This window comes from Nycticebus coucang, chromosome 22 (genome assembly GCF_027406575.1).
Source record: "Nycticebus coucang isolate mNycCou1 chromosome 22, mNycCou1.pri, whole genome shotgun sequence".
NCBI lineage: Eukaryota > Metazoa > Chordata > Mammalia > Primates > Lorisidae > Nycticebus > Nycticebus coucang.
The window spans coordinates 55,734,330-55,747,171 of NC_069801.1; the positions used below are offsets into that span (position 1 = coordinate 55,734,330).

Consider the following 12,842-nt stretch of genomic DNA (forward strand, 5'->3'; position numbering starts at 1 on the left):
TCTCGCACATATCATAGATAAAGTTTATACTTTAATTATACTCACTGAATCCTACAAAAATATTTGGTATGAACAGCAGGACTAAATAATAATTAAAACTTTTTGTTAAAAAGAGAGAACTTACTTCCACTATTTTATCAACTTCTGAGTATCTTCCTCCTAACAGACCAATCACTTCTGCCATAGAAACATGAGCATGCTAAAAGAAATACAAGACACACTTAGCCCAGTGCACACAACTCACTTATGATAGAAGAGTCATTTGTAAGTCTGGCAATTGTGCTTTTCTAAAATAAGGTAGAACAGGAGAATAACTAGACACTAACTTCTGTCTTCACTGCTGGCTGAGAAGTTTCCCAACAAACACTAAGACACTCCCATTCTCTACCTTCTCACTTACAAAACGACACCATTTGCTTTCCATGTCCAAAAAAGGTATTACAAGGACACAAAGTAAAAGCCACTGAGTCCTTCTACAGAAAAACATTGCAAACACACCCACAACTGTTGGAGGCACTGGAAATTTAGTGGCAATAAGGAATCTCCTAACCATAGGACTGGGCTTGGTTTTGGTGATCTGAAAGGCAGCAGACACAAGACGGCAGGAAATGGAAATAAGGCTAATAATGATCAAGTCTGCAAAAACTCACATTAATTTATTTTCTCTAAATATGGAAACATGCAATGGTTTGGCTTTTCTCCAAAAGAAAAGACTTATTTTTAGATTCCTTGTAAAAGGATAGTTAAGATCCAAAATACACGTCTTCCATACTCTGTATTATGCCTGCAATAAAAATACACAAGAATAGAAATCAGAATAACTAAGTAAAACACAACAGATTATCCTTACCAAATCCATTATTAAAAGTGCTTCTGAAGCCACTTTCACCTGAAATGGCTCCTGAAATATAAAAAAAAAAGGCAGGGGAGCATAAAAATAGAGATTTCGTTCTCCGCAGACCAAATGTCCACTCTGTTCTCTTTTACCTACCCCACTAAACTGTCAGCACCAATCAATGCTCAGAGCAAACTGGCCTTTTTCAAAGAATTACCATTCAAACCCTTGTAGGGAGAAATGCTCTCTCATTTTTCATCTGTATCATTCATCTGACCCTTAATAGCCCCTGCCTTTTCCAATCTTTTCATATACATATACCTCACACATATATAAAAAGAAAATACTTCCTGACAGAGATAAGTAGTTTTTAATAGTTATTCATAAAATAATACCTGCTTTTCTTCACTGAAAAAATTACAAGGTATCAGCTGGAAGGGATCAAATGAACTAAAAAAGAAAAATAAATTAATTTTAATATAATCTCAACAAGATTAGGACAGTAATGTTTATTCACACATTTGGAAACATGCATCAACAGTCTAAATCCAAATTCTGTTTGAATGAGAAAAACATTAAACTAGGAGAATTTCTTAGAACATTTATCACCCTTTCAAATGAAACATTGTTCTTTTACAATGAATTAAACAAAACAAACCAACAACTTTGGAAGAATGTTTTCTTGTCTTAATTTTAATATCCAAAAAAACACTATCCAAAGGTGTCCAATGCTCACATGAGGATTAAGTGCGGCTTGCTTATCTGTGGCAATGGATATCACGGGAATTATTTGCAGACCGTTTTCTGCCCATCGGCTGTCATACTGTTTACATACTGACGGTGAGGCCAACACCACCCCTCTTCTTCCAATGTACGGCAGAAACTAAAAGGTCGGACACCTTAAACCAGCAAATGTGTCCTACATTAAAAGCAGATTCCAAAAAGTTCAATGAAAATCTACTATGATGAGATATGAGACCCTGATATGAGACCCAAAGGGAGAAAGAAGTTTTTCATAAACACTCTGTCTGTACAATGTGCTCACTACACAACCAGAACACGATACACATTTTCTGAGCGAACGTGTGACAGACAACTCTGCTAAAGAAATTAATGTATTATAAAGTGCTCTGCTAAGTTCTTATTTTCTTCTTTTTAAAAAAATTTCAGATTAATATGAGAGCATAGTGTTTGCCTCTGTGAGGTAAGGTCCCCGTGGCAGTGGTGCCCCCCACCCAGGAGGTGCGCCACGTACCCTTACATTGTGCCCATTAGGTGAGAGTTCACCAGAAATGCTTGTTTCAAAATGAAAAAGTAGAGATGAAAAGGGGACCTAAACAAGGCTAGATACAAAACCAGGTATAAATCGGAGAGAAACAGAGGCTTGGACCAGGAAAGAAGTAAGGCTTGGTTCTGGCAATTAAGTTCTTGAACTCATTCTAGAAAAAGTGCTGCACCCCCCACCACTCAGCGTCTCTGCGGTCACCTCCGAGTACTCTCCTCGAAAGCTGTGCACCAACGCCAGCGACTAGTCCACTCTTCAAAGCCATTTTGGAACTCTTTTTCCTTTTTCTTTCTTTCTTTCTTTTTTTTGAGACAGAGTCTTAACTATGCCGCCCTCGGTAGAGTGCCATAGCTCACGGCAACCTCAAACTCTTGGGCTTAAGCCAGTGGTTCTCAACCTTCCTAATGCCACGACCCTTTTAATATAGTTCCTCATATTGTGGTGACCCCCCCCACCATAAAATTATTTTCATTGCTACTTCATAACTGTAAACTTGCAACTGTTACGAATTGTAACATAAATATCTGATATGCAGGATGTATTTAGGCGGCCCCTGTGAAAGGGTCGTTCGACCCCCAGAGGTCGAGACCCACAGGTTGAGAACCACTGGCTTAAGCGATCCTCTTGCCTCTGCCTCCCAAGTAGCTGGGACTACAGGCACCCACCACACTGCCCGGCTATTTTTTTTTTTTTTTATTGTTAAATCATAGCTGTGTACATTAGTGCAATCAAGGGGTACAATGTGCTGGTTTCATGCACAATCTGAAATATTCTCATCAAACTGTTCAACGTAGCCTTCATGGCATTTTCTTAGTTATTGTATGTAGACATTTGTATTCTGTCTTTACTAAGTTTCGCCTGTACCCATTCTAAGATGCACAGTAGGTGGGGCCCCACCCATTACCCTCCCTCCACCCTAACCTCCCCCCTCCCTTCCCCTTCCTTGGCCCTTTCCGCAGTCTTGTGCTATAGTTGGGTTATAGCCTTCATGTGAAAGCTATAATTTAGCTTCATAGTAGGGCTGAGCTATTTTTTGGTTGTAGCTGTCATTGTTGTTTGGAAGGCCTGGGCTGGGTTCAAACCCACCAACTCCAGTGTACAGGGCTGGCGTCCTAGCTGCTGAGCTACAGGGGCCAAGCCGAAACTTTTTTTCTAGAACGACCATCAGAGCTGTTGTTGTATAAGGCCTGACAATTAAGTTGCCACCATGTGCTTACGTTGGCAGCGCTGTACAAACAAATCAGAAAGGTTTCATAACCCTGGTTTACCAGCATCTCACAGCTGTGTGTCCGTGTTGATGTGTGGCAGTATCTTGCTGAGCAGCACATCAACAACAATTATTGTTGTTTTTGTGGGCCCTACAGTGACAGCGTAGATGGTCATTCCAGAAAATACAGAGTCCCAAAATTGCTTTGAAGGGTAGACTAGGCACTGGCTTCAGTTCACAGCTGGGATCCCAAGGAGAGCACTTGGTAGGTGCCCGTAGTGATTTTTAGCAATGAGGTTTATGTAGCACCTTTTCTAGAATGTCTGTGAACATGAAATTGTCAGACCTTGTATATTTAGACTGATAAAAAGGTCTTATGTTAGGTTATGTTCAGGTAAAGAAAAACACACAGGAATATGTTCATGTTAATATCACTAAAAAAAGAGCAGGATAATTCAGTTTCCACTCAACAAAAGAGGCTGTTAGCTCCCAGAGAACAGATACTTTCTTTTTCTTAATACACATACTATTACCTATCCCAGGTGCCCATAACATATAAGGAGGCAAAGTATTGGTTGAATAAAGACCTATAAAGTAAAAAGTACTTACCGCAAAAATCACTAAAGGCCCGGGGATCCTCAACCTATGGCCTATAAAGGCCACCACCTGATTTTGTGGGGACTTTTTCTGCTTGTCTGTGGTGTTGGATAATATGAAAAGAATGCAGGGACCTTTTTTATGCTCACCAGTTTTCACTGGCCTTTGTATACTCTATTTACTGTGTGGCCCCAGACAACTTTTACTCTTCCAATGTGTGGCAGAAAAGAAAAAAGGTTTGCTGCCCTGGAAGACAGATAAGAAAATAAAGAGCAGAAGCGCCATCCCAGAGCTCTCAGAACCTAAGCTGCTGTCAGTGCTTGTCGAGGAGCTGCGAAGAATGGGAAGACTGCTGAAGGACTAGAGCTGGGCAAGTACTGGGCTTGTCTTCAAAGCACATAAAAACAGACTTTAGAAACAGAAGAATTAAACGGTGAATAACGGCAAAATTCTAGAAAAGATCACTAAATGGCTGATTTGTGAGCTTTACTAAGTGAAAAGGTGACTAAGAATAATAATGAGTTCATAAAAATATGTCATGATACAGACTTCATTATAGACATTTCTGATAGGAATGATCTGTTAGAAATAAGCAAACTAAATACTTCAGTGCCTCTTAGCTTTCCTGTCTGTAAAATGAGAGTGATTTTATTAACTGCTGTATAGAGCTGCTATTAATGACTTAACATACGCTTCAAACACAGCTAATAGCACTAACTACTTTAACTGCTACTCCCCAGGTTTACCCAAGGAGATGTATGTAACAGGTAATAAAATGATCCAGTGGCATTCCTGGGTATCTTGTTTTAAAAGGAACACACTGATAAATTATAGTGTAGTCAATAGATTGTTTGTAGGAAAAGAGAAGTCTAGAAAACCAGAACATTTAACTTACTTAGTGACCCTTAACTTTACAAGTTTTAAATTTTAGTTTATTATAATAGTACCACTGTTACTCATAAGGTTCCCTGTCCACAGTGTCTAGACTGAGCACCGAATGTCAACGTTACATCCTACGCTCACTGAATGTGAACAAATTTAGAACTTGTATTCAAGGTATCCCAAATTGATGAGTGAAATAAAATGTTCAAAAAAATTAGTAGTTTTTTTTTTTTTAACATGAACAGAATAATGCAGCTACTGAATATTTTCCCCCTACATTTTCTAACCATTGGTGATAAATTAAAAAAAAAAAATCACTTATATAACATAACACTACACCTTTTTGCTGGTCTTGGCACTTTTAAAGATTTAACAGGTCTGCACTTTTCCTCTTCTCTTCTTTTTGCCAACTCCTCAGCAGAGAGATGCTAAAACAAAACACCAACTGATCAAAGAGTACCAAATACTGAGAGGCAGTTAATAAAAATGGTTCTTTGAAACCAAATTCAGGGTCATGTGAGAACAAAACAGACTAAATTGATACAGATGTGCTTCCTTTTTGCTACTAATGCTGGATATTTTTAAAAAACTGTTTTGAAAGACAGACTTGCCCATTTCAATCAAGGGTACCAGCCACCCAGACTCGAAAACCTCAGGATCAGCAGTTTTTCCTTGTATTTCCCATTTCTACTCACCAAGGTCTACAGTGTTGAATTTTCTTTTATAACTGAGAAATAGTGCAAAGTCAGGATTAAGAACACAGACCCTGGAGAAGGAGTGCTTAGCTTTGCTGTTTACTAGCTGAATGATCCCAGGCAAGTTCTAAAGCACTCGTATGTCAGTTGCCTCATTTTTAAAGACAGAAACAAAAATAGCAACGTCACGGTTGTCATGGTCTTATTGCAAAGATAAAATGAGTGTAGTCAAAACACTGACAGTAGTGTCTAACGCACAGTAAACCCTTTAAGAATTCATAAACTAAATTAAATCTCTAGTCATTCCATTTCTACTAATAACCGTACATACACTCTAGCCAAAATGAACTATGTACTTCTTCCAGGATGTGTCTATCATTTTCCCAGGTTTTATGTCACTTCCTCAGCCTGGAATGCTTTCATCTACTCTTTGAGATTCTTCTGTTGATCCTTAGATCAAACATCACATCTTCTAGGCTGGGAAGGGTGGCTCATGGCTGTAATCCTAGTACTTTGGGAGGCCAAGGAAAGAAAATTGTTTGTCAGGAGTTTGAGACCAGCTTGAGCAAAAGTGAGACAGATATATCCTGGCATAATAGATATATCCGTAGCTACTAAAATTAGAAAAAATTAGCCAGACATTGGGGTGCAGGCCTGTAATCCCAGCTACTTGGGAGGCTGAGGCAGGAGGATCCACTGAGCCCAGGAGTATGAAGTTGCAATGAGTGATGATGATTCCACAACACTCTAGCCAGGGTGTAAGAGTGAGACTCTGTCTCAAAAAAACAATTAAAAAAAATAATCAAATCAAATCAAATCAAATTGTACCTTCTGTGAATCTTTCCCTGATCAAAGCCTTTGGGAGGACCTCATTAATTCCTGGTACCAACCTTGTGGAACTTTCCATATTTTATTTTCTCTAATAGAAATCTTAAGTCTCTTATGGGAAGGAACCATGGATTACTAATTATTATACCTAACATATTGCTCAAATGTGAGGTTAGGGGCAGGAAATCAGAAGGAAGAAAAAACAATAAGTAACTACTGAGCATCCAAGGTCTACTGAGTACTTAGAACCTTTGTACACTTTATCTCATATAATAATAAGTTTTTTATAATAATCCTTTTTTATAATAATCCTTTGAGGCAGGTATTATCCACATTTCATAAATTAGAAAAACACAAGATTGAATGAAGTTAAGTAATTCCTCAAGGAAACAAAGCCAGAACGTGCACATTTCCACACTGTTTCCATTCTAGCACACTGGCTGTTTACATGTACAAATTATGTATTTAGAACACGTTTCAAAATAATTTTGAAACTCTTTTTTATCAGAGTTGTCATTGTAGGAGGTCTGACAATTAAGTTTGCAAACTTGTCCTAGAAAAAGTGCTTTGAGGCTTGGCACCTGTAGCACAGTGGTTACCGCGCCAGCCATGTACCCTGAGGGTGGCAGGTTCAAACCCAGCCGGGGCCAGCTAAACAACAATGACAACTGCCACAAAAAATAGTCGGGCGCCTGTAGTCCCAGCTACTTGGAAGGCTGAGGCAAGAGAATCGCTTAAGCCTAAGAGTTTGAGGTTGCTGTGAGCTGTGATGGCACAGCACTCTACCCAGGGCAACAAAGTGCGATTCTGTCTCAAAACAAAAAAAAGAAAAGAAAAAGTGCTTTGAAGCACGCACTGGGCACTAGTGTTGGTGCACAGTTTCCCAAGGGGCGCATTCTGAAGTGATATTCAGCAATGATTATGAGGCATTTTGTAGGACGAATCTGTGAACTTAATTATCCGACCTTGTACACAGACATACCCACTGTCTACGTTTCCTCTTAGGACCACAGTTTTTATTAGTATAAATAACACTTCAATATCTGTAATTCAATTTATGTCTCATGCTTAGACCAATATTTTAATTGGTATATCAGAACATCATTCAATAAATGTTTAGTGACATGAATTGCATATATCAATTTCTTGGCATCCTGGCAGATATTCTTGAGCTAGAGATAAGAATGTAGAAATAGAATCAAAGTTCTAAAATGAGTTAAACTCCTAATTAATGTACCACCAATGCTTTCTATTTTATTGTTTATTGATGATTTCTAGACAAATTAACACTGGACTGAAGATACATATGTCAACTATAAAATGAGTATAATAATACGTGATATTAAGATATGCAAAAATAAATTTACAAGTTTTCATACATGACCCATTTGAAAGGTTAAAATTACCTCAAACGTTTGTCCTTCTAAGTCCTTTGCATCACACCAGTTCCCCCAGGGGTCTCGGACCCTACGTCTCCTTGTGCGCTGTGATAACATTGGATAAAGTAAAACAAAAGGTAACAAGATTAATAAGAAGAAATCACAGCACAAAACAAAAATGATGGCTAGGCACAGTGGCTCATGCCTATAAACCTAGCAGCCTGGAAGGCCAAGGCAGGAAGATTGTACGAGCTCAGGAGTTCCAGATGAGGCTGACCAAGAGTGAAATCCCATCTCTACTAAAAACAGAAAAACAGCCAAGCATGGTGGTGGGCATCTGTATTCCCAGCTATTTGGAAGGCTGAGTGAGGCAGGATCATTTGAGTCCAGGAGTTTGAGTTAGCAGTGAGCTATGATGATCCCATGTACTCTAGATGGAGTGACAGATCTCGAGTCTGTCTCCAAAAAAAAAAAAAAAAAATTAAGAATCAAATAATTTATGCATTTAAATAGTCTAATCTGAGTAATAATGCTTGACTAAATTTTATTAATTTATTTCAATAGTTAGTATTCTTCTTAGAAATAAATCAGCTGATGTTAATAGCAGCAGCAGGTAAGCAGGGTGTGGGCCGAGCAACAGCAATGAGAGGTTGTCCAAAAACTAAAAATCAGTGATCACTTTTTATTATTTTACTTGCATTTCTTCTTAAATTTACATTTCCCTTTATTGTTTAAGAGCTAAAACACTAGGACAAAAGATTTTTCAGACCAAAAAGAACCACCAAGAAAATGGCTTGTGAAAAATCTATGAGAATATACAGCAAGAGGTACAGTATCGGAAACTCAAAGTAAAATGATGATAGCTCAGCTTCAGAAAGAAGATGGCCAGGGCGGCACCTGCGACTGGCAAAAGAGTAGGGCACCAGACCCATACACAGGTGGCAAGTTCAAACCCAGCCTCGGCCAAAACTGCAAAAGAGAAAAAAAAGAAGAAAGAAGATGGCCAGATTAATATAAATAATGAAAAATTACAAAGTTGGCTGACTCTATTACCAGTATCCAGTTTCATAAACTTCAATAATAAAGCCTTTAAAATGGACCAGTAGCCACAGGACAGAGCATGGTTACAACCATCTCCAACAACTCTACTTCAAAATATCCTTTCTCAAGATAGAAAATCTAAGTAGAAACCGTTTATAGTCTAAATACTCTGAGAAAATTACTCTTTGATCTAGACCAGGGGTCCTCAAACTACGGCCGGTGGGCCACATGAAGCGGTGTGATGGTATTTGTTCCCGTTTTGTTTTTTTTACTTCAAAATAAGATATGTGCAATGTGCATAGGAATTTGTTCATAGTTTTTTTTTTTAAACTATAGTCTGGCCCTCGAACGGTCTGACGGATAGTGAACTGGCCCCGTTTTAAAAGTTTGAGGACCTCTGATCTAGACTTTCTTTTCATTTGTCAATTTAATCTATTAGTAAAACTAATAAGATCATATTATGACTCTGCCTTATAATAGAATTATTTTTAAAATAATTTTTATGAATTTTAAAATATTATAAAACTTACTGACCCTAAGAATTTCTTAAATAGGAGCTAGTTATTCCGAAAAGCTGATTCTTAAGGTAAGAATTTTAAAAGAACAAACAAAAATAACACAAAGAGAAAAAAAAAACTGAGCCATATAGTTTTGAAAGACACATCAGATTTATAAATCAAAACTAAGCGGGGTGGCACCCGTAGCTCAGTGAGTAAGGCGCCAGCCACATACACTAGGGCTGGCGGGTTCAAACCCAGCCTAGGCCAGCTAAAACAACAATGACAACTGCAACAAAAAAAATAGCCAGGTGTTGTGGCAGGCACCTGTAGCCCCAGCTACTTGGGAGGCTGAGGCAAGAGAATCACTTAAGCCCAAGAGTTTGAGTTTGCTGTGAGCTGTGATGCCACAGCACTCTACCCAGGGCGACAGTCTCAAACAAACAAACAAACAAACAAACAAAAAACCCAAAAAACAAAGAACTAAGCAGCCCAAGACCACTTTAGCAAAACATCAGGCTTCTGCAAGTTTGCCAGTAAATTTAAAGGGTTTTTTAGTCTGTTTTTGCCTTTCAACTCAACACAAAATTGAATGGAAGCCAGAAAAGTGAATGGCTAAGCTGAAATCCAAGAGAACAAATGTTTTTCCACTAAATGGATCATTTGCTAAACAGCTGAAGTATAGTTTACAACAGGGTAAGAAGCAAGGTGGAGAGATCAGAGTGAGAGAGGTGGCAGCTTACCATGGACTGCAGACGCTGGGCAAGTTGGTATGCTTCCACTGTGTCCTTTCTGTCTCTGACTCGTGCTTTATCGACTGGCTGTGGCCTGTTATATATAGCCTGTTCTGTTGGAATTCAGGAAAGACAAAACCATATATTATTTTGCAAACTTCATTTGTTACACAGGAGGACACATCTATACTGATCACAACTGAGCTTCTTCATTTATTCCACGGTCATATATTTGATGTGCTACTCAGCAGTTCTCAAATAAAACAATAATATTATTATAAGAACATTCCCAATAAAATGAAATAGTCAAATAATGGGTAATTTAACTCCTGATTAAATGAGTGCTAGGCCTACTTTGCTAATTTTGGCAGTCTAGTATAGAAAACATGATTTCATTTTTTGTTTAGTGGCTGAGAAAGCTAAACTGCCTTAGTTTTCCTGAAAAGCTTGTCTCGGTATACAGGGCTTTGGGCAAACAAAGGCACTGAAGTGAAGGACAGACCCGGAGGAAGACTGTAAATTTTACCTATTTCTCTATAAAATAAAATCGTATCTGATAGAAAACTTTCTGGTTAGCTCTCTCATTTTCATAATAAAGAGTACAGAATATATTCTTTTAAACCACGGTTGCAAGGTTTTGATCGCCTGATTTTGTAACTGTGAATAGCTATTCCCTTCCTGTAAAGAGTTTGTGGCATGTTAATTCAACAGGAAGGTGGAGTACATTTTAAACTATGCATATTCATCAGCTTTAAATTTGAAAAACACTAGGGTAAAAGAAAATTTCTTCTATGAAAAGTACTCTGGTGCTTTTATTACATTTGATAGAGGCTCATAAATTATTTCTTTTCTTTAAACATTGCTAGACAGCATGTCTAGCACGTAGCACGAGAACAGTATTTGCAAAGTTAAATGGGCTAGGATTAGACTTTTCATAAAATAATCTTACTTTTACCCACCAAAGAATTGTTCTTAATTCTTACGTACATTGAATATTTTTCCTTTAAAAGTACACCCTCAATTTCCATTGTGGGTCAAAGGGAAACACAGTTTAATCAAATGAAATATGTTTTACAGCAAAATCTTAATGACACATTTATTCCATAATATTACAGCATCTCTCTGAATTCCTTATATCTAAATCTACTTGAATTCTAGCCATCATAGAAGTGAACACGTGCTGTAAAAATAAAAAATGTTGAGTAAAAGACATTGTTGGGTTTTATTTTTACCACATCCAAAATTGATTGCTCCTATCAATTCGAGGTATGTATGAATCCGTCCAATACAATTAACATCCCCACAGTTCTTCAGGCCAGGACGTACTGAGGTCTTATTTAAGTATTTCGGTTTGCATATCTCCCTAATTAAGAGATGGAAATACAATTATTTTAGACAAATAAAAACATGATACAAGATTTCTGGGGATAACTTTCAACATTTGAAATCTTAAAAATTTTACCCCTTTCAATGTGTAAATGTGTGGTAAATACGATACTAATACATAATAAGCAAGTGCATTTTTTAAAAAAATATTTTAAAATAATATACTTGTAAGTATAATGTAATTTTTACAATTATTTCTTCCCCAATATTAAATTGAATAGATTCCAGTTATCCCAGAACTTGAAGTTATACATTATTTATGTACAAGTCCAAATTGAATCTTTAAATAAAAAGGGTACTTTTATAATACATTAAAAGGATTTAGCATTAGACTTTTCCAATTTAAAGATATTACTTAGGTTTATCCTTACCAGTTATCTTATAAATGCTTGAAAGTTTTGTATTTCTTTAATCATATGCTAATAAATATTAAGGGCTTACTGTCAGCGAAAAACAGAAAGACATTATAGGAAACATCAAAGGAATCTGAAAATCCCCCAAACTATGAAAGATATAAAAGGCTCATATAACAAGATATCTATTTACTGAATATACCTAATGTACCATGCTAGACAGTATGATATAAAATTTAAGAGTAACAGAAAACCAAGGAGAAACCAATTACTGAGTGCTTCTGCCAAATGCTGTGCTGTGGAGTCACACATCCTCAGTCTTCAGGACTCTATGAGTAGATTTTATTATTTTCATTTTAGAAAGGAGGAAACAAAGTGGTCAGAGTGATTAAAGCATATATGTACTTGTACTTAACAGAAATCAGGACTCAAGAACAGATATTTAAACTAGGTATTCAGCTACATCATATGATATGAGTATTTCTTATTCAATCATTATTTTACTTCATAAATGTTTATTTTGTGTCCCACACACCAGGTATTGTTCGAGGCACTAGGGATAGAGGGATGAACAATATACAGTTTCTGACCTCACAAATCTCACATTCTATTACATTAATATAACAAGTGCTAGGAAGAAAAAGTCAAAAGGGCACAGAATGAGACCAACAGGCACAAACTATTTAGAGAGATAGGGCAGCCTAAGCAGAAGGGAAGCTGAAAAGGAATCTGTGATGTGAGAGGGTATCACGGCTTCCACAGCAAAGCTGAGACTTCAGTGTGCTCGACAGAAAAGGAAACAAACTACAAAAATGAAGGCAAGAAAGCAGGAAAAGGAAAGAGCATGGCTACAAAAAAAAAAAAAGCTATACGTAATCTGAAAAACTAAAATTGATTTAATTGAAGATTACTCAAATCAAAAGGCTTTAAACACAACTCAGAAATTTAGCACGGTGTTGAACAAATGGGAACAACTCTAAAATTATCTGTTCACGAAACAGTGATGATTCACACGTTCAAACTTTTCTCCCTAACAAATCAAGTACCTTCTATATTCCAAGTGTTCTGAGCACTGGAGATTTAACAACAAACTAAACAGACAAAAACCTGTCCTGACGTTGCC

General features: G+C 37.2%; 1 protein-coding gene across 3 annotated transcripts in view; it reads right to left on the bottom strand.

The window, feature by feature from the left end:
- MYSM1 (Myb like, SWIRM and MPN domains 1) overlaps positions 1–12,842 on the bottom strand; it is a 43,920-nt gene that overhangs the window by 12,328 nt on the left and 18,750 nt on the right. For all 3 annotated transcript variants that reach the window (XM_053576578.1, XM_053576580.1, XM_053576579.1), the window contains 7 exons: positions 11,213–11,343; positions 9,990–10,093; positions 7,736–7,813; positions 5,146–5,234; positions 1,231–1,285; positions 851–901; positions 125–199 (listed from right to left, as the gene is read on the bottom strand). In XM_053576578.1, the coding sequence (XP_053432553.1) occupies positions 125–199; positions 851–901; positions 1,231–1,285; positions 5,146–5,234; positions 7,736–7,813; positions 9,990–10,093; positions 11,213–11,343 (583 nt within the window). The remainder of the gene's footprint in view (positions 1–124; positions 200–850; positions 902–1,230; positions 1,286–5,145; positions 5,235–7,735; positions 7,814–9,989; positions 10,094–11,212; positions 11,344–12,842) is intronic.